This window comes from Rhamphochromis longiceps, linkage group LG9, assembly GCF_057381845.1.
Source record: "Rhamphochromis longiceps isolate RC_006_pf linkage group LG9, R_longiceps_female_GT1.1, whole genome shotgun sequence".
NCBI classification, from domain to species: Eukaryota; Metazoa; Chordata; class Actinopteri; order Cichliformes; family Cichlidae; genus Rhamphochromis; species Rhamphochromis longiceps.
In genome coordinates this window covers 26,232,077-26,251,353 of record NC_140565.1, presented here as the reverse complement: position 1 = coordinate 26,251,353, position 19,277 = coordinate 26,232,077, and the positions used below count along the sequence as shown (strand labels likewise).

At 39.7% G+C, this 19,277-nt stretch overlaps 1 protein-coding gene across 1 annotated transcript in view; it reads right to left on the bottom strand.

Annotated features, from left to right (window-relative positions):
• The window catches only part of ralylb (RALY RNA binding protein like b), a 155,088-nt gene that overhangs the window by 17,692 nt on the left and 118,119 nt on the right, over nucleotides 1–19,277 (bottom strand). The window contains exons 3-5 of the mRNA XM_085419049.1: nucleotides 7,431–7,506; nucleotides 6,339–6,386; nucleotides 4,486–4,664 (exon numbers count right to left, since the gene is read on the bottom strand). Coding sequence (XP_085275175.1) covers nucleotides 4,486–4,664; nucleotides 6,339–6,386; nucleotides 7,431–7,506 — 303 coding nt within the window. The remainder of the gene's footprint in view (nucleotides 1–4,485; nucleotides 4,665–6,338; nucleotides 6,387–7,430; nucleotides 7,507–19,277) is intronic.

Below are 19,277 nucleotides of genomic sequence, written 5' to 3'. Positions count from 1 at the left end.
AAACTGGACAAAGAGTTTTAGGGTTGGTGATGCTGATGTCATTTACTGGGTTTTAGGACATAATCCGTTAGTTTTAATACTGGAAAACAGTGATTTTTCTGGAACACATGTACCTCTTTTTAACCACATATTTGTAAGTATTCAGTAAAACTGAAGTAAGCTCACTAGTGTAGTGTTTCACTAGAGATGAAACGTCTTCAAGTAACTTAAAGAAGTCCAGACGCTTTTCTTTGCAAGCTCCTTTGACTCACTAATGTACATTCCCACATGGACTTGGTGCTTGGTTTGTTTAATTATTTAGGATGGTATCCAGTTAAATCCTCACCCAAAGTGTTCAGTTTGAAAGTGTCACAATTTTGGCTGTGCTCGGCAGTGTAAGTTCCCACTGTCACTCTTAGACTAGCTGTTTTTTTAACCTTAGTTTTACATGCAAAATAGAACACAAAGAAGAATTAATTAAAAACCCTGATACTAGAAACCGCGGTGACATTCTGAAATGTCTTGCTCAGGCAGAACGACAGTCTGAAACCCAAAGATTTTTAGTGTGTTCTTATAAAAGGGTAGGAAAACCTGAAATTATTCCCATTGGAGGAGCTGGATTCAGTGAAAGAAAGAGTGGCTTTACAGGGCTCTAGACTAACTTTTTGACATGGGCGCACCGGTACGCCTAACTTTAAAAATTTAGGCGTACCGGCACAAAAGTTAGGCGCACTCAAATTTTTCAACCGCATCGCTTAACACCGCAGTTTTACATGTGCACTTTCTTTGGGGGGGGAAGTCCATACAGACAATATTAATTTCTAAATTATTAACTAACAAACTTGTGCTTAAAGTGCTTTGTCAATATTGTAGAAAATGTTAAAAACTTAATCATCATCTTGGCCTCCTCTGACGACCTGTTTGCTGCTGTCTGCTGCTGAAAGGCCGTGGGGAGAGGGGACACTTGGGCAGTGCATTTACTGCAGCATATAATGTGTTTTCTGGATACACTGTGCTTTTTCAGCATTCAAATATTGATGGCACCGTGTCAGAGCACTGGCTATGAATTTCAGACAGATCAGGCCTTAACTTAACAAAAAAGTTATCAATAGTTCTTTTCATCTTTTCTTATTACCCACAGCTACAGTACATCCACTTCTCTCAGGCCTAGGATGCTCACTAGGGCTGAGTATCATCACTGATTTCTATAATCCATTCAATTCCGGTTCTCAAAGTCCTGATTTGATTCAATTTAGCCTCAGACAGTCAGAAATATTATAATTCTGATCATTTATCAGTACTGATACACATGAGACTTCATCAGAATTGTGAAAATCACAGCAGATGCCTTTGTGTGAAAGTAACTGAGAATAAAACAGGAAAACATGAAGGAGATTTTCCTGGTCTGGCTTTTTATAGCAGATAACCTTAAAAATATTCTGCAATTTTGCATAATTTTAAGAAATTTAAATTTCTTCAGTATTGAACAGCAGAAATTAGGCTTTCTTGTCCGAGGTCATTTAAGTGAAAAAAGAAAAAGCGCTGTAAACAACGCTAGACTGGTGGGTAATAAGCGAATGAATAATGCAGAAAACAGATTTGAGACGGGAAACTGTTCCTGAAGTACAGAGAGAGAGAGAGCTGTGCAGGAAGTGTGATTTTTATCGTGGTGGAAGCAAAACAGCAAAAGTCAGAGGGAATTCATGACGACATTGATCAAATGTGAAGCGCAGTTTGCTGCTTCTTTTGCTGCTGGCTCGGTGAATTTTGGTTGGAGAGAGGCAAAACCTGCAGCTCAGAATCAGCGCAGAAAGACGTAAACACAGCGCGGACCCGAAGAATCGCTAAGCTCCGACAGCGTGTCCGTGTTCAGGCCGTCGGGTGAGAAAGCCGAGAAAGACGAAGCTGATTCTGATGTGTTGGGTCCGCTCCGTGTTTAGGTCTTTGTGTGGAATCCGTTAATGAATTGATATCGCTTTATTCAAGCTTATCACCTCTCTCTTCCACCTGCACTTTCAACTGGACCACGGCCAATCAGAGAGGTCCCGCCCCTGACTAACTCTGATTGGTTTAGTCCACGATAGGGGCATAATGTGTGTCTGTTGTTGACCACACGGAGAGTTACAGAGATTTTTTTTTGTTACCGGAACAGTTGGTCGCACCTGTGCGACCAAATATTTATTTTTAGTCGCACCATTTGTGTTTCCTTTCTATCTCCTCAGTCAGTGTTTAATGTCTCCATGTTTATCTCCTGTCACTGTCAAGTTCCCATGTCTCAGTCCTGGTCTGAGTGTTTGTTACTTCCTGTTTTATTTTGATAGTCCTTCATCTCTTGTCTCTTGTGTTAAGTTTTGCTTCCCCTCGTCTCATTAGTCTGATTCCATTCATCTGTGTTCCCCGGTGTTTCCCATCTCTCTAATTACCTGGTGCGTATACATTGTCGGAGTATCCTTTTGTTCTTTGTTGTGTCGTCTCTTGTGGTTGTGTCCCTCACTGAAACAAATGTTTGATTTTCCTAGTTTTGGTATTCTTGTATTTCGTACTTTGTTTTAGTTTAATAAAACCAGCTTTTAGTATACCCCGTCGAGTTTGGGTCGTACTTCTGCCAGCAACACAGCCTACTGTGAGACACCTATAAGTGATTCTTTACATCCTTTAACTGTAAAATTGAAGAGCATATACACAGAATTTAAATCCAGACACTTTAATATTCCTCTCACCTCATGCCTTATCCTCTTATGCCTCAGTCATACAGGTCTATAGACCAGGTGAGTAGTTTCTGAAGGTTGCTGACTGTCAATAGGTAAAATTGCAAGATTGTTTTGGTCACTAGCAGATTCTCATGGTTATCTGTAGTTTGAAAGGTGTTGGTTGCAAACGAAAGGCACAACTTTTACTGTGAAGTTGAACACTTTCCATTTTAAATTTCACTTTGCTAACAGGGTAATTAGCTAGTGTTTGTAGAGAAGTTGGCGTCTTCTGTGCAAACTACGGGCAACAGTGGAAATCTGTCAATCACAAAAGCAATCGCAAGGTTTTCAGGGCAGCGCCGTGCCTTTTGTGGTCATTTTCACTCATCCAACAGTCCAACACTGTTTTGCTAAACCTTGTGACAGTGGTGAACATGGCTGTATACAAATAAAGGGCTTGATTTGAGCTTCCCCAGCTTCAAATCCAAAAAGTAGAAAAGTCGAAATCACGGTATTCACCACTCTCTTGATCTTTGGTATACGTGATTGAAATTTGAAGCTTACTATTTTTTTTCAGTTACTATTTTAAAAGCTACCAGGCTGCTACATGTTTTTTATTATCAGGATTTACAAATTTCATTTTGATTTATTTGCACAAACTAGGATTATTATTATACATAATTTTAAACTCAATACCACTACCCAGAAAAATAATCAATGCCATTTTCAATACGAAAAATAACAAAAAAATTAAATGGATTATTTTTTTGAATAAATACTAGAAAAATACCAATAATTAAATAGTTATTAAAGTAGGAAATACAAAATATTTTAAAGCTTAACTTTTCACTTGAGATTGCGGTTTCTGTTATGGAATTAGTTAACCCAAAAGTGTGAAAAGACCTCCCTAAAACACATGTATCCTCATAATCCAGTCATCTGATGACTGTCTCCCACCCCAACCCACCCCGAGTAAAGTAGCCCAAGTGGTTCAAGCTGCCCACACTAGCCCACCATTTTGCCAGGACAGCCTAACCTTATTTTTCTGTCCAATCTATCTGGGCCACAATCAATACAAACAGTGATTTTTCATGGTCCTGGCAGGGGCAAATTAGTCTCCCAAACATACAGCACCACTGCTTAGACAGAGAAGAGAATTCATTGACTCTGTCCAAAAAGAGGATGGGAGATGCTCTTTTTTTGCTCTTCTCTGTAATACCAACTGCAGCTGGGTCCTCCTGACAGGCCTTACCAAGCTGCTCTCGCTGATAACACTGGCTAGACAGGCAACAATGAAACAAACACTGTAACCAATTACACAGGCTGCGGATAGAGACAAACGTTTAGAGAAACACAGCTGACCACAGCTCCACAGAGATGGCCCCAATCTCACTTTAATTACATTTAGGACGTTATAGTGCATCACCAGTTAATCAGAGCACCAAACGGGATCCAGATGGATGCTGGGTGACAGGAATAGCACTGTTTGCTGAATGGGTACTGCTTGGAAAGCTGGGATTATATTTGCGTTTTGCTCTACATTGCAGCGTGGCTCGCTCTGAGCTGCTAGAGTGAAATTAAATAGCTGTTTATAGAGGCGCTTCGCAAGGAGCACAGCTGAATTATGCCACTGCTCTTTATTCTCTGAGCCATGGTTTTGAGATGTGCATTAAGCCGTCAGATTCAGAAGGGACAGAATACCATTAGCGTAATTAGGCTGTGCTCTGTAAAAAAAATAAAAAAATAAAAAATAAAGTAAAATCTGACAGGTCCAGTGTAAACACAAGACGAGCAATAGAGCACCTTTGTTACGTACATTTCACTCCGGCGGAGGATGATGTGGGAGGTCTGGAGGATGAAGACGAGGAAGAGGAGGATGTTTTGATGGGGAAGGAGGTCTTCCCACGGCGGGAGGAGGGAGCGAGCACCCTGGAGCGTTTCAGCGGGATCACAGCTCTGGGTGGGGGGGCCACTCTGCCGTGGTAGTCAAAAAGCCTCAAGAGAAGAAAAACCTATAATATTACACTTGACTTCTTACGCATTTTCCATAGGCCCTATAGCAGTCAGCAAATGTTCATCTAAAGGGTTATTTGATTTATTTCACCACTGCTTCTTTCCACAGCCCTCTCGCTATTTCCAGTATTGAATCAGAAGGCAGATTTGCTATGGATCACTCGACTTCCTTCTCTCAAACAGCACAGGTAAAACAAAAGACAGATGTTCCAGTTCAATTTTCCTGAGATCCCCATTTCTGTTCCACTAAAGGGTGTGTTGCATGCATGGAAATAATCCCTTCACATATATAAGAGGATGAAATTGAGAGGGTGCTTAATGTCAAATAAAAGTGCCAGCTTTGACTGTTCCTGGTGACACCAGATTGTCACAGCTCTCAATGTGAAGTTTGACATTTAGAAAATAGAAACTGTCTCTGCAGATAAGCACTCTGATCATTGGTGGATAAATGTGAGACAAAACAAGTGTTTCTTCATCAGCATGTTGATCTGTTCAGTCTGCACGACAACTCGACTATTTCAGTGTACCTGTCTGGGAACGTGAATAGAATTTAATAGGCAGGACAAGTGTCTCAAAGTCTGTTTTACTACCCATTTGCTAAGACGCAGAAGAGATGTGAATAGTAATTATTATCACAGAAAAACAGCTCTGCAAAGCTTTGAATTCTACACATTTATATGGTCATAAACAATACTCAAGTAGGCTGTGGCATTTAAGTGATGCTCAGGCCTAAAGTATGACGAGAAAGGCAGGATGGACTCATGGGTTGAACATTGTTCATGCCAGATTCTAACCCTACTATTCAAATGTTGCAGCAGAAATCAAGACATCAGACCAGGCAACAACTTTCCAATCTTCTACAACCCAGTTTTTGTGGGTGTGTTAGAACCATATCCTCAGTTTCCTGATCTTAGGAGTGGCACCCAGTGTGGTCTTCTGCTGCTGTAGTGCACCTGCATCTAGGTTCAATGTGCTGTACATTCAGAGATGCTCTTCTGCATATCTTGGTTGTAAATAGGGTTTATTTGAGTTAACGTTGCCTTCCAGTGAGCCTGAAGCTTTGTTGCTTTTTACAACAAAGCATTTTCAGAGAATTTCTGTTCACTGGATATTTTCTCTTTTTCTGGCCCTTCTCCGTAAACCCGAGGGTCGGTTGTTTGGGAAAATCCCAGGAGATCAGCATTTCTACAGGGATTACATGCACCAGCCCATCTGGCACCAACAACCACACAATTTTTTTAAGATTTATTTTTGGAAGTTTTAGCCTTTATTTGATAATACAGTATTTAGGGTGAAAGAAAAGCATAGCTTGAACCCAGGTCAGAAAGTTGCTTTAATAAGTAGTTAAACAGGTGTACCTAAAGGTGACCAATGAATGCATTTCAAACTGAAATTGTAAATACCTCTACAATGTAACAGAGCAATGCAGTTTTCGTGGTGTAGCCAACATGCACAGCTAAAGACCAACATCAAAATAGTGAGAATGTCACAGCTAATGTGACATTCTAATGTCACATTAATGTGAGAATGCAAAGCTTGACAGATGTTACAATTAAACTGAGTCTATAGAAATTATAATGTGATGTATAATGTTCTGAAATGTTACATCTGATCACATATTGGTAAAAAAAAAAAAGAAAAAAGAATGGTACCTACCTGCTGTAGAAATCATCCCTGTAGTACTCGTAATCAAATTCATAACCACTATTAGAAAGACAGAAGGGGAGGAAGGCACAGAGAAAGACAGAGAAAGAGAGAATGCGATGGATTATGATAAGAGGAGCCATTTCAAGCCTGTCAAAAATAAGCAGATAAAACACAAACTGTTCCGACTCAAACGGACATGCTCTAGTTGACGCCTACAGCCCATCACAGGTTAAGCAGTAAGCCTAAGCTACGCTGACATGCAAAGACCACAGATCGAGAAAAGATCAACAAAAAGTTTGAGAGAGCCAATACAGTCAGAGTCAAAAAGAAAAAAAGTTTTTAAGACCCTAGAGCTGAAAATCGATGTGGCACGCTCAGGATGACAACTGATTTAGAATTCAGGGAGAGCAATAAAATAAAGAGAAGCAGCGATGAAAAGGAGTTGTTTTGAAATGCTGCTATTCTCGCAGGAATTTTAATGTATTAATGATTAATGCATTACTATTTCGATTTAGAACAGTGTAGTGTTGGTTTTTGCTTCTCCGGATCCTGCTCCATAATTACCATATTACACCCGACTCATTTCTACTGCAGATATAAATTGCAAATGAGGTTCTATGATAAAACAATGCAAAGACTAATAAAATTAGTGTAATAATACTGTAAAAAAAAGAACAAACTAACCAACAATTCACAAAAGTGTAAGGTATAAGCTTTGCCAATGAAAGCGTCCCAGTGACACTTTCCCAGAAAAAACATGCCTAAACCTCTATCACATTAGTCTGCAGTAAACAAGCGCAGCTTTGATCTGTTTGTGACCAGGAGATGTGTGCGGGGCAGAGAATCAGGGTCATGCTTAATGAAGCTTACACAACAGTTTCTCCTTCGAGATTTACAGACTTGTGCTGAAAAAACTTCAGTCGACGTTTTAAAACTCAATTAGAACGAGGGGGAAAAAAGCGAACATAATAGGGATCCTCATATTTTTAATATTACTGCACATTTACATCAGCTGGAGCAGCAGGATGTGAAAGATGATTAATATTAATGATAAGAAACTTTTCCAGAGGAGGAACATGCTGGAAGAAGGGCAAATCTTACCTGTAGACAGCTGAGAGCGGCCGTTTGGAGCCTGCTTTGGGCCTGTATGGCTTGGGCTCCCCGGCCATGTTTATGTCTGTAAAAAGACAAAGCGAAAGTCTTCAGTCATCAGTCATAAAGGGGTGTTTTTACTGTGGATTAAAATAACATACAGAACACCTATTGTAACTGTGTAATTTAAGTATTTTTATTTTAGTTTTAAGTATTTTTCTTAAAAAAAAAACAAAAAAAACTATCCATCTGTTTCTTTGTCTGGCGATGTGTGGTCCAAATTTTCTTTGCAGGAATTTTAGGTCAGAACACGCTGTGTGTGGGCTGCCTCGTCCTCTTCCTCTGCAGCAGAGGACACACAACAAAACAGCAGCAGAGACTCTCACACTGAGCTTAAATGAAACACGACCAAACAAATTAATTAACAACATCAAATAAAAATGTTTTAAAGCTCTGTTATTTGGGGTCTCGACCGATTGTACAGAACTTAACTATACACATTTCTTGCATGACATTGTGCACACACTGCAAATACTCAATCACTACTAACCGACTCGCAATAAAACTTTGAAAGTTAAAGCAAATCCAAGGATGTTTTTGCCAACTAGTTAGCAAATATGCACATTTTTCTCCTAGTGACTGATGGTTGCTAGGTGGTGGCTGACTTCTCTCTATGGCCTGTATGAATGGTGCTTTTGCAACTGATTTCCCAGCAACTGCCATTAACCTCCAGCAACTACTCACCAACCGGTGGGGGAACAAACATTTAATTAATGGTTGACATAGTGTAATGAACCAGTGTCTAGGCCGAAATTGCCAACATGATTGTCACGCGTCCAAAATGGCAAACAAGTTAACGCCACATGGTTAGCGAGCACATGTCCTGTAAACCTCAAAAGAATCTCATGATTTCATTTTTGCTATTGTGTTCACTCTGGTCTGTTGTAACATGTCATACTTTGAAAACAATGCGAACTGAAATACAGCTGCACAAAAAATACCTACAAACATTAGGTTTTATTCTATCAGGGGATTACTTTAGCACTACATGTCTAGTTAGCTATGTGCTAAAGTGAGCTTTGTGCTTTGTGCTATAGCTAAAGCAACAGCAAAAAATAACTGCGTGGCTCACAGCTTTCTGACTTTATCAAAATCACAATATAATACAGATAAGATGCTTTAGCCTAACTTACAACAATATAATAGCTTAAAACTTGCATTGGTGTATTTGACTTGACAATAGCTTGCAGCACAAGTAAGAATACTGACTGACAGGAGTCCACATTTTCCCCCCATACGCCAATCTCCAGAAAAGTTTGTGTGGTTTCAGCAGTTCATAAAAACTTAGTTCTGGATTGTTTACCCTCTTGGTAGTGCATTCCACTACACTGCAAATCTCAGGCACTTTTCAGTTTGTTGCTTGCAGACAGAAAAGATGAACAGGCACCTTCATACAACACAAAGTCAGTGAAATGCTGTGTATTGCTTCCCCTCAGGTGTGGACCAGACTTAATTGTAGTCTGTCTCTATGTGGCAAGCCCAGCTATGAAAACATAGAGGACATAAGGCCAGATTACAGCACAAATGGTAGAAGTGTGATTTCTTTCTCTCCTAAGAAAGCAACTACTCCATTATGTCTGTATCTGTATTCGGTGGGATACTATCTTCTATGAAAACCTTTAATTTTGTGCTTATACTTGCTGGCAACTTAATTATACTGTGTCAGATACTGTTTTGCTATCTGCTCATAACTGTTGAAAAGGAAGTTATCTTACTCTCTGTATGAATAAATCAATATTCGCTTCTGAATATTATCATGCAGTATACGGGATATCACAGAAACTCATTCAGTGTCGGTGTAACCTAATTTAAAAGCCAAAAACTGTGCCCATGAAAGTGAAATAACTTCCTTTCTTCAAACATCCTCACATCGAGCAACGGCTTGTGATGGTGGCACACAGTTCAAAGCCATGGCTGAGCACAAGGGAGCATAAAAGTACTTCATAATACAGAGATTTAAAAAATCAATTTAAGCTCTTTGGAAGCTTTGTGCTGTTTCCGCTGCAAAACTGAACTTTTCATGCGACATTTAAAAAAAGCTGCAGTACCGTCGAGTAGACTCACTAAATTCGAGGTGCACTGCGAGAGCCAATTTTCTAAAGGCAAGACTGGAGACCTTGCTGCCGTGCACTGGAAAGATTACAAAACAAAATTGTCGTTGCAAGGCACAAGAAAATCCTTGAAAACATACAAACAATAAAAATAAGTAAACATTAAAAGAAGAACTAAAACAAAAGCAGAAAGTTAGGAGGGCTTTGATTTATAGCCGGCTGTTCGTGCTTTCCGTAAAAAATTCTTTTTACTATCAGGCGTAGAGGTTTTGTGATCCAGCCAGTCAGTGATGCAGACATTTCCATATCACTATCTGTGCATTGCCAAGGGTGCTGCAAGGTCCTCATATTTTGTGAAGTCTGAGTGGCTTCTGGGAGACGAGCCAGTTGGTCAAAGTAAAACACCGGAAAAATGAGGAAAACAGTCCAGGAACTTTATGGATGCAGATATGAGGTGATATTTCTGAGGTGAGGGAGGCTACAACACCTTAACGTAACACTTTCATGTGAGGTCTAGTATAAAAAGTAGCTTTCCAGAATCTCATCCCACTCTGAGGTTATTATTCTTCTAAAAATGAATAAAAAACCATAAAGGAGGGTGAAGCAAATAGATCACTTGAGGCGAAAAGTGAAAAAAATTTCCATAGTCTAACCGAAGGCGGAACAAAAAATCCCATCAAGTGCTTTTTTTAATATTGTCCTTGATATCACACAACTGTTCATGAGCATCAGCATGCTCAGCAGTAGCAACGCATTAGAAAGGCCATTTCCTAACTGGCAGGACACAACAAGTTTACGACTGAGAACAATGCACCAATCAGCAAACGCCCTTGAGAGGATAAACCCACACCCCATTGTGAAGAGCCTTGGCTAAGTGCCTTGTAGGTACATAGATCACTTTAAAGGCACTTTCTGACAAATTGTTGTTTTTTGCATGCGGCCGTGTTCTCACTATCACTTTGTCCCCTCCAGCAACACACATTTGCCTAAATAATTTATGCATCTGCTCTGCCCCCCTTCGTCCCAACACCAAACAAGTGGAAGCACCCCAATCCCCAGGAGTGGAATTGCACTGGGGTGAAAATAAGCTGCTGGCAAACTCTTGCCTCCTTCTCCCAGAGGCTGCTCTCATGAGAAATAGGATTAAAGCCTGGTCTGTTTGTATGCTGCCTACTTAGACATGCTAAAACACAGACTTTTTACAGAAAGCTGCATGACCAAATGAGTGTGAGTGTGTGTGTGAGTGTGCATACTTGACAGAGTATGCAAGGATTGACCATGATGGTAACCTTTGGAGATAATTACACTTTTGCTCATCAACCTGAAAGGTTGACTTACAAAGAGATCAGGTCCAAACCTTTAATTAGCCCACAACAGCCCAACTAAATATAATTGGCATCTAAAACCTGAAGTGATAAAAAAAAAAATCTCTGACAGCTCTGTTTTTGTGAGCCATTATTTTTGATTCAGCATGGTTTATATGCAGTACAGTCAAATCCATGCTGTTCAGTCCCTGACAGGTATCGCCACTGCTGGAGGCTAAAAGAGCCTTAGCCTATTTCGACTGAAGCTGTCAGTACATGTGTGGTTCAAGCAGAGTCCAGTGGAGCAATCAAAACCACATTTTCAAACCTCAACTGTTAACTAACACAAAAACTGCACACTCTTTGATTCAACATTTTAAGGCTCTTTTCATGGATAAATACCATTGTTATAATCAACCTTTTGGAATGTAATACATTTTTTAGTGAATTTAACATCTTTTTAATATGAACTGTTTGTGGAACCAAAACATGGCATTTGAAGACGTGTTTGGGAATAGATATAAACACTTGTACATCTATTCAGGTGTTTCATTAACACAACAATCGGTTATTCTGACAATGACTCTCCCAGTATTAAACCTACCTGTATCGGTGAGAGAACCATGTTCTTTAGGATCTCATCAAGTTCAGGACCTTCTTTCAAGAAAATAGCAACCAACTAAATCTTCATACATCCCATCTGTTCTTCATCTTAGGGATATGTTATTGACTTACTGAATAATACTGAAGCATTTGTTCATATGTAGAGTTAACAGTTAATGGCTCAGAATTATTATATCAGTGTTAAACACTGCAGTTCAACAAAGATCCATACACCTTCTTCTGCCAGCATTTATATGTTTAATTTTTTCAAATACTTGAAATGTTCACATTTGTTTTTTGACAATAAACTCAACCTTGTACATTTCAGACAATTTCAGCTCCTTTTTGCTGGAAGGTTGTATTTTTCTACTATAAATACCTTAAATGTGTTTCATTGGGTTCAAGTAAAGCAACATTCTTGGTAGGTCATATTTCTTTTTTCCCCCTTTTTTTCGCACTTTTTTTCTTCATTGTGAACTCTGGTGTAGTTTTGGCATTGTGTTTTTGGATGGTTATTATGCTAGAGCATTCGTCTTCTGCCAAGTCATTTTGTTAGCCAGACCTTTGGTACATCCACAGGCATTCATGGTGCAATGTGGAAATGCCATCTCAGAAGCACCTTCTGTCCTTATGGTTCTCCGTATGGTCACACTCCCACCTCTGTGCCTATCAGGGTTATGAATTCACTGCAGTAGTCCTTGGCCAGATTTACGTCAAACATGTTCTACCTCATCTGAGACTCAGAAATTCATCTTAGTCCGATCTGACTAAAGCAGAGATTCTGAATATTTATCAGGCTTTAATCTTTAATTGAAGTTTAATCTTATAGTTTTGTGCCAAAGAACAAGCCAGGGATTTTTTTTCTTGGATGCTGTCCAGTATGGTTGATGTTATGCAATGTCCTTTCTGCTTTTCAAACTGTCACAGTAACTCTGATTCTCACTGATAACCCTTGTGCCAAGTTTCCTCTTGCCTGTCTGTGTTTCACATCTAGATTCTAGGATGACGCCTGATTAGTAGTTCAAAGGTTATTTGTAGGCCCTTGTACTGCTGCAGCTGTGTTTTAATTGACTTTTAGTTATTTTGTTTAATCATCATGTGTTTTTTGTAATTTAATCTTTACGAATTAAAACAATTCTTCAATTTCTCTGCCAATTCCTTCATTCGTGGACAATTCACAGCTCATTTTATAACTGCGGTTATGCAGTGGGGCAAATAAAAAAAAATTACTGGTGCACTCAAATGCATTTCAGTGATCACAGGTTTTCTCACATGGATGTCTGTGATAACAATGGTATTTGGGTTTATTGCAATGAGTTTCCACTTTGGGGTTTTTATTTGCAGTATCAGTACTAGGTAAGTAAAGAGAAATTCTTTATGTGTAAACTGATAAATAATGCAATAATTTAGAGGCTGAATTATAAATTGTATAACAAATCTGTGCACTGAAGGACAGAGAAAATCCCAACAATATTATGAACTTCTATGAGCAAGCACTTTGATAACAGTAGGAAGGAAAAGCTCCCTTTTAACAGGAAGAAACCTCCAGCAGAACCAGGCTCAGGGAGGGGCAGACACTGTGACCAGTTAGGGTGAGGGGAGGAAGACATGGAAAAAATGCCAGACATTTTTATTGAAAAATTAAGCTTAGTGTGCACATTTCTGTAGTGATCTGGAAATCTGAGACATGACAAACCTTTGACGTTCCGTTTGTTTGACAACTTGCTTGTTAGCCACAGTTGCCCAGTTGCACTAATTTATTAAAGATCTTGATTATTCAAATATAATAATGTGGTCTTGCTTTAAGGACAGAATTTGTTTTGGCATCTTGTAAGAATGCTGTAGCACTGTTTCAAGCTTCGGTTGGGATCCTATAAGCAGGCAAAATGACATATTTTCATGTTTGCATCGTCACTTCTGTATGTGGGAAGTGGACTTGAAGGGAACTGATTGCAATCTATGAGCCAAGATCATCCACTTTTAGCAGAACACTTTGAGTTTGTGTAGGACTAAAAAGTCATTTTAGTATGAATGAGATGCTCAGTGCTTTTTTTCTGTTCTTCTCTTTTCCTTAGTTTCGGGTTGCTCACTTGCTCAGTCTGCAGCTTGGTCATCCATGGTTGGAGGTGGAGCTCTCCGTGATGCTGAAAGACTTATAAAGAAGGTCTGCTCAGCCTGGGCAACAATTTAAAAAAAAGGGTCTGACCTTGCAGCTGTGCAAATGTACACATAATGCAATTTCAGTCTTTCAGTGCTGAAATTAATTGTAGATATATTTAAGCTAGCCTCCAATTCTCTATCTCTAAGAGACGGCGCGTGCCTGTCTGTCTGTAGATACTAAAACAAGCATAACCCAGGTATGAATAACAATTTAATGCTACAATTTTACTGACTAGGAATTGGGGGGAAAACAGGGCTCTGGATGTAAACTGCAATGGAAAGACAGAGGCACGAAGCATAAGTAATCGCCAAAGACAGACTTGTGTTCCTCTGTCAAGAAAACAAGGATCCGTGACTCCCTGAAGGAACATGCCCATGTGTTTTATTGGTCTCATTTGCTGCCTTACATCTCTGTCTCCCTCAGACTACTCTTGCTCATGCCTCCTGTTCCGCCCTCGGTCTCACCCTATCACTCAATGTGTCTGTTCGTCTGTTCCCATCCCCCTCGCTTTCCCTCCCTCTATCACCTTCCCTTTCCTTCCACACGAACTCGCACAAGATGATATCTAACCCACCTCGCCATCCGTCACTTTCTCTCACAGCCCATATTTCTTCCTGTGTCTCTGCGCACTGCGAGGAAGCTCATTATGAGACATTTCAGTGCTGAGCATCACCTGTGGGGCCCTTTCTATTTGACACCTGTGCCGCCAACGAAAGCTTCACAAGTCTTATTTCTTCCCCTTCTTTCATTAGCAAGGGATGAATAAGCGCAGAGCAATGGAAGTCAAGACGCTGAATAAATCACAGCTATAAACTAAGCCATATGGCAGCATATTGTACAGGAATGACTGGGAATGAGAAAGCACTCCTGCGAAAACTGACAAGACCCAAAAAACATAAGGAGAAGAATATGAATGTACTACTGGAACAGACGAAAATCTGCTCGTCCTGTTGAAGCCAGCAAATCAGACTTTAATCTCTCTGCCTCTCTAGCTTTCTGTTGCGTCGTAAAAAATGAGACAGTGTACCGTTTTTTCTCCTTTCTCGATCTTAGGGAGGAGAAAACCAGCTAATAGCCTCAGGCTTCAGGAAGAGGAGAGCTAACAGGCATGGGTAGCAGGGGTCAACACAAGGTCTTGGAGAGGCAGAGACAAGAGTCTGTCTTAGTGAGCCAAAGAACCTTTCTGTATTACTGTGGGAAGAGTGCTGGAAGATTGGCAGATTCCTGAAAACTGCCTTTTGCGATGTACTGCTCCCATCAGCTGTCTCTGTGTGCTATCGGTATGGTGACGATTCAGCCCTCCAGCCTTCAACAGCTCATTTGGTACAGGTTTTTCTTTAAAACATGGGGGGTAACTACTATTGTCTACATATATGATTAGTCACATCCATCAGTGTGATCAGTGCTAATTAAGATAAACCTGCATTCCAGCTACTCATTAAGCTTACAGCCTTAATGAGAGCAGAAATATGGCACAAGCTCCTTTGACCAAAATACACTTGAAGTGAGTCATGCCTTTTAAAGCGCGCACACACAAACACAGCAACAAAGTGGTAATTTGCATGTCAAACTACCTTGTGCTTGGGCAAAATGTCCTTTCAGCACTAAGAGAAAACCCAACAACCAAAACACAGCTGATTTTGTCGGTTTCCGTAGCTGCAAATGACCTGTTTGGACGCCTGCTGTGGTGCGGCACAGAAGCTATAATTGAGAAAACAACAATTGATGAAGCAGTCATTACATGTGTACTCTTCCATACAAAGACTGAAAATAAACAGGCAGAGATTCAGAGATTCGCAAACATCCTATTTAGTAGCTGTTCAAGTAAAGCTGCTGCTTATTTTGTTTTTTTGACAAGATATAATTTCAAGAGAGCATCTTGATAAAGAGCCCGTATTTTTGTCCTAACAACTGGCGCCATTACCCATAAGAACCTTCAGATACTGTCACTACAGCTGTAAATCAGGCATTCAAAATTAAGTCGGCTTTCTGCATTAACGATGCTCCAAGGCTTCATTTGTCATTAAATTCTACCTGAGCAATGGCTGGTACAAGCAAAGTGTGAAGAGTGAAGAACAGAGGAAATGAAAGTAGCATTCTATTAAAAATGCCCAAAAAAGAGCTTTGCAAACAAAAGCAAAGAAAGAAAACTAAGAGATTACAGCAGTGCTGTTGCATTTTGGGATTAATGTTCGAGCTAAATGGTAATGCCAGGCTCACAATGACAATGATTACATGCTCAGTTACCATCTCAGTCACACTGCATGCTATCACTTCCCAATTAGCACCAAAAAGTAGATATGAGTCTGATGCAAATGTTCAGTCTTTGAAGATTTTTTAAAAAACACAATGTTCAAGTTCTGCAAATATTGTCTTAGAACTACATTTAATGGGTGTAAAAACTGGCTGCAATTTGCTCAAAGTCTTCATGTCTGATGCCAATTTGGTGACAACAGCACAACTAATACTTGCATTAAATTATAGTGAATAAGAGATTACCCTGTGTTCTGGGCAGTGTAGCATTTAGAGATGAAGACTATGGCAAACTAATGGAAGTAATGTGACTTCTCCAAGTTGAAGTAAACAGAAACCGAAGCCCACAACATAAATCTGTAGGATTATGCAGAAGCCACGAAATATAAATCATTGTGCTTTGTCACTATGCTCTGTTGCAAGGATCAAATCAGTTTTGCTAAAATTGTAGAGCTCTCTCTGACCCAGCATCCTGCTGCCATTGAGGGACAAAAAAGCCTTTTTTCCTTCTCATTACCAAAAAAAAACCTTTGCTGTCCCCTTTGAGTTACAGCGCAGATGTGTAACACAGGCTGAATACAATGCGCGCATAGCAGCAAGGACCTACAAGAAATGAGAAATGTGGACTTTCCCAAAAAAAACTGATGATAAAATTCCCCGCATGCCAGGGCTGATGGTTCTACATCACATCTGGCCTTTTTTCCCCCTCATTCGTGAGTTATTTTATTTCACTTTCCTCTTCTTGCAACGGCAACTGTCTATTTGATGAGATAAAAATTAAAGGCAGAGGCGAGAAAGAAAAAAAAAAAAGAGAGAGCAGGACACGGAAGGAGCTGCCGATCATCTTCTCACGGATTAAGAAACTCTGGCGCCTATCTCCCCAATGACTCAATTAATTGAACAAAGTAACTAATCATGCAAATTGTGTCTCGGCAGGAGAGACAGAAACAAAGACAATGGCAAAAATGAGGGAGCTGAATTTAGCAGGTGATGGACGAGCAAAAGGAATAGGTGGGGATGTAGGAAATTCATGTTTGCAGCAGATTACATCTAGCTGTCTTTGGTCCAACTTCACTATTCAGTGAGTCTAACTCAAAGGAAAGGAAGGCAGGAGGGCTGAGATATAAAAGTGCTGTACTGAGTACCAAATCTGTGTCTCCGTAACCAGTAGGTGAGGTCCTGTCAGTTGCAGGCATAATAAATCTACAAATACTCCAAGGACGTTTTTCAGACGAGCAAAGACGAAAGAACTGACACAGGCCACATTACAGGTACAAGATTTCCAGAAAATTTCAGAGTGAATTACAGTCAAATTTGTCACTGCAGTGGATGAACAATGTGCCCTGACAGTCTTTGATTTTCACAAAGGTCTAGCAGCTCCTTTCAGACACAGACCTCATATATCTTTATCTTACTGTAGTTCTCACATATTAGCCGCATTCTTATTTTTCTGTGCTGCCCGTGGATCCATCAATCAAGGTCACAAGATGCTGCCGTCCCCTCAAACGGAAATAACCCTTTACCTTTTTTTCTAGGCAGGGAAGCTTTTAAGAACTGCAAAAAAAAAAAAAAAAAAAAAACATGTTTACAGACACCTCTCAGGAGAAAGAAAGACACAGAGGGCAGTAGTGTTGTCTAATTACATGGAAAAAAGAGTAGAGAGGAGACTGAGGGACAATCTGCATATCAAAGGTGCTGTTCTAGGAACCTTTGAAGATCAAACACTGAGCAGGGCTCTTCAGGAGAACCATGAAGCCAGGTTCAAGGTGAGGTGATGTGACTCTACATTTTTCTGTTTGAATTTGGCATTTGGCAAACTGTACTCTTATAAATTATCACGTGTAATTTAAATATAGTAATTCACACATACCAAAAGAGGATTTAAGTTTCATTAGTTGCCCCCCTTCAAGCATGCGTTAAAACTTGCTGACTGGATCTCAATTTGCAATTTTTTAATGTATGGCAAGAATTGGAAAGTGCGAAATTGAGTTTCCATTGCTCCTTCACAACTTTTAATGTGACACTAGCTTCATCACAGGGGCAAAGTGATGAAATCCGTCTTTCTCCCAGTAGACAAATTTTATTCTCTAAAGAAGCTAAAATTCATACTGCATTAAAGTTTAAAGTGGATTGCTTGCCTGATAAATGGCTTCATTGTACATATTTAGCCCCAGAGAGGTAATCAGAGCTTAATTTTGCTTTTGAATCTAAAATTCAGAAAATGTTACTTACTAAATATTTTCTTTAGTGCCATCAGTACCTCTGACAGTGCATGCACCGAGGCTGCAGTTCGTCCAGAATTGATTGATGGGGGCAGCGCATGCCTATGCACGTGCTCATCTATCCTTACATGCTTAAGAAGAATGCCTACAAGCTCAAGAAAAAACTATACATGGAAGATGGCGAATAGTGTCACTGCCGCGATAGCTGCGCCCCGACTCGTCAATAAGAACGGCAGAAAGAATTGGGTATGGAAGACTACTGCTATCGTCAAATCAAATCTGCACCACGGGCTAAAATGTTTGCAGTGAATAACTCTATAAATGCTTAAGCTAACGTAATGTAACTTAATGTAATAATGTAATGTAAAAAATAAAAATGACTAACAAATTAAAATAAAATAACTATACCTCAGCCTTTTCTCCCTGTTTCACTTCCTTAAGAATGGCTTCTTCACCTAATTTAATAATGTTATATCTAGTAGTAGCATTAGTGGGCTAAAACATTTCAGTTCACATCCTAATTTTTTTCTCTCTTTATTTTTAATTGTAGCATCACATTAGGTATCGAGATTCTATTGCTATCAGTGCTGGTTATTAAATTTCTAGTGAATCCTCTGTTTAGCCACACTTAAGTAAGAAATTATTAAACTGTTAGAAATTCATTAGAAAAAATGTGAAAATTTTGTCCAGGTTTCTACTTCATTTTATGACCCAGCAAGTCATAAAATCCCTCCCTTATTTTGTTGCTAATAGGGTCAGATTAGGGCTGTGCGATATGACCAAAATCTCATATCCCGATATAAGAATTTTGTCGTCCCGATAACGATATAAATCACAAAAATGTAACATTTTCTGTAAATTCTGTGAATCTCGGGCAGCTCGATTTGCGGGAAGTGTTTCAAGCTGCGCCTCATGCACCTGAAGTTGAGTGTTTTAACAGATGCATGAAACTATACATTTTTAGACATAGGTTTTAACGGCCGCCGTTTTCTTTGTGAGTATTTATTACACGGCGTGCTGCGGGGAAAAGCCCGTTCTAACGTTTGTGTCACGGTCCTGGGTCTCCTGACCCAGCGTTTTTAGTTCTTTGTGATTTTCGTATTATTGTACTTGTGTGTGACTTATTCTATGGCTTCTAGTTTTGATCCCTTGCCCTTCATGTCTCCCTGTGTGCCCCTCTGTGTATCTGTGAGCCCTCGTCT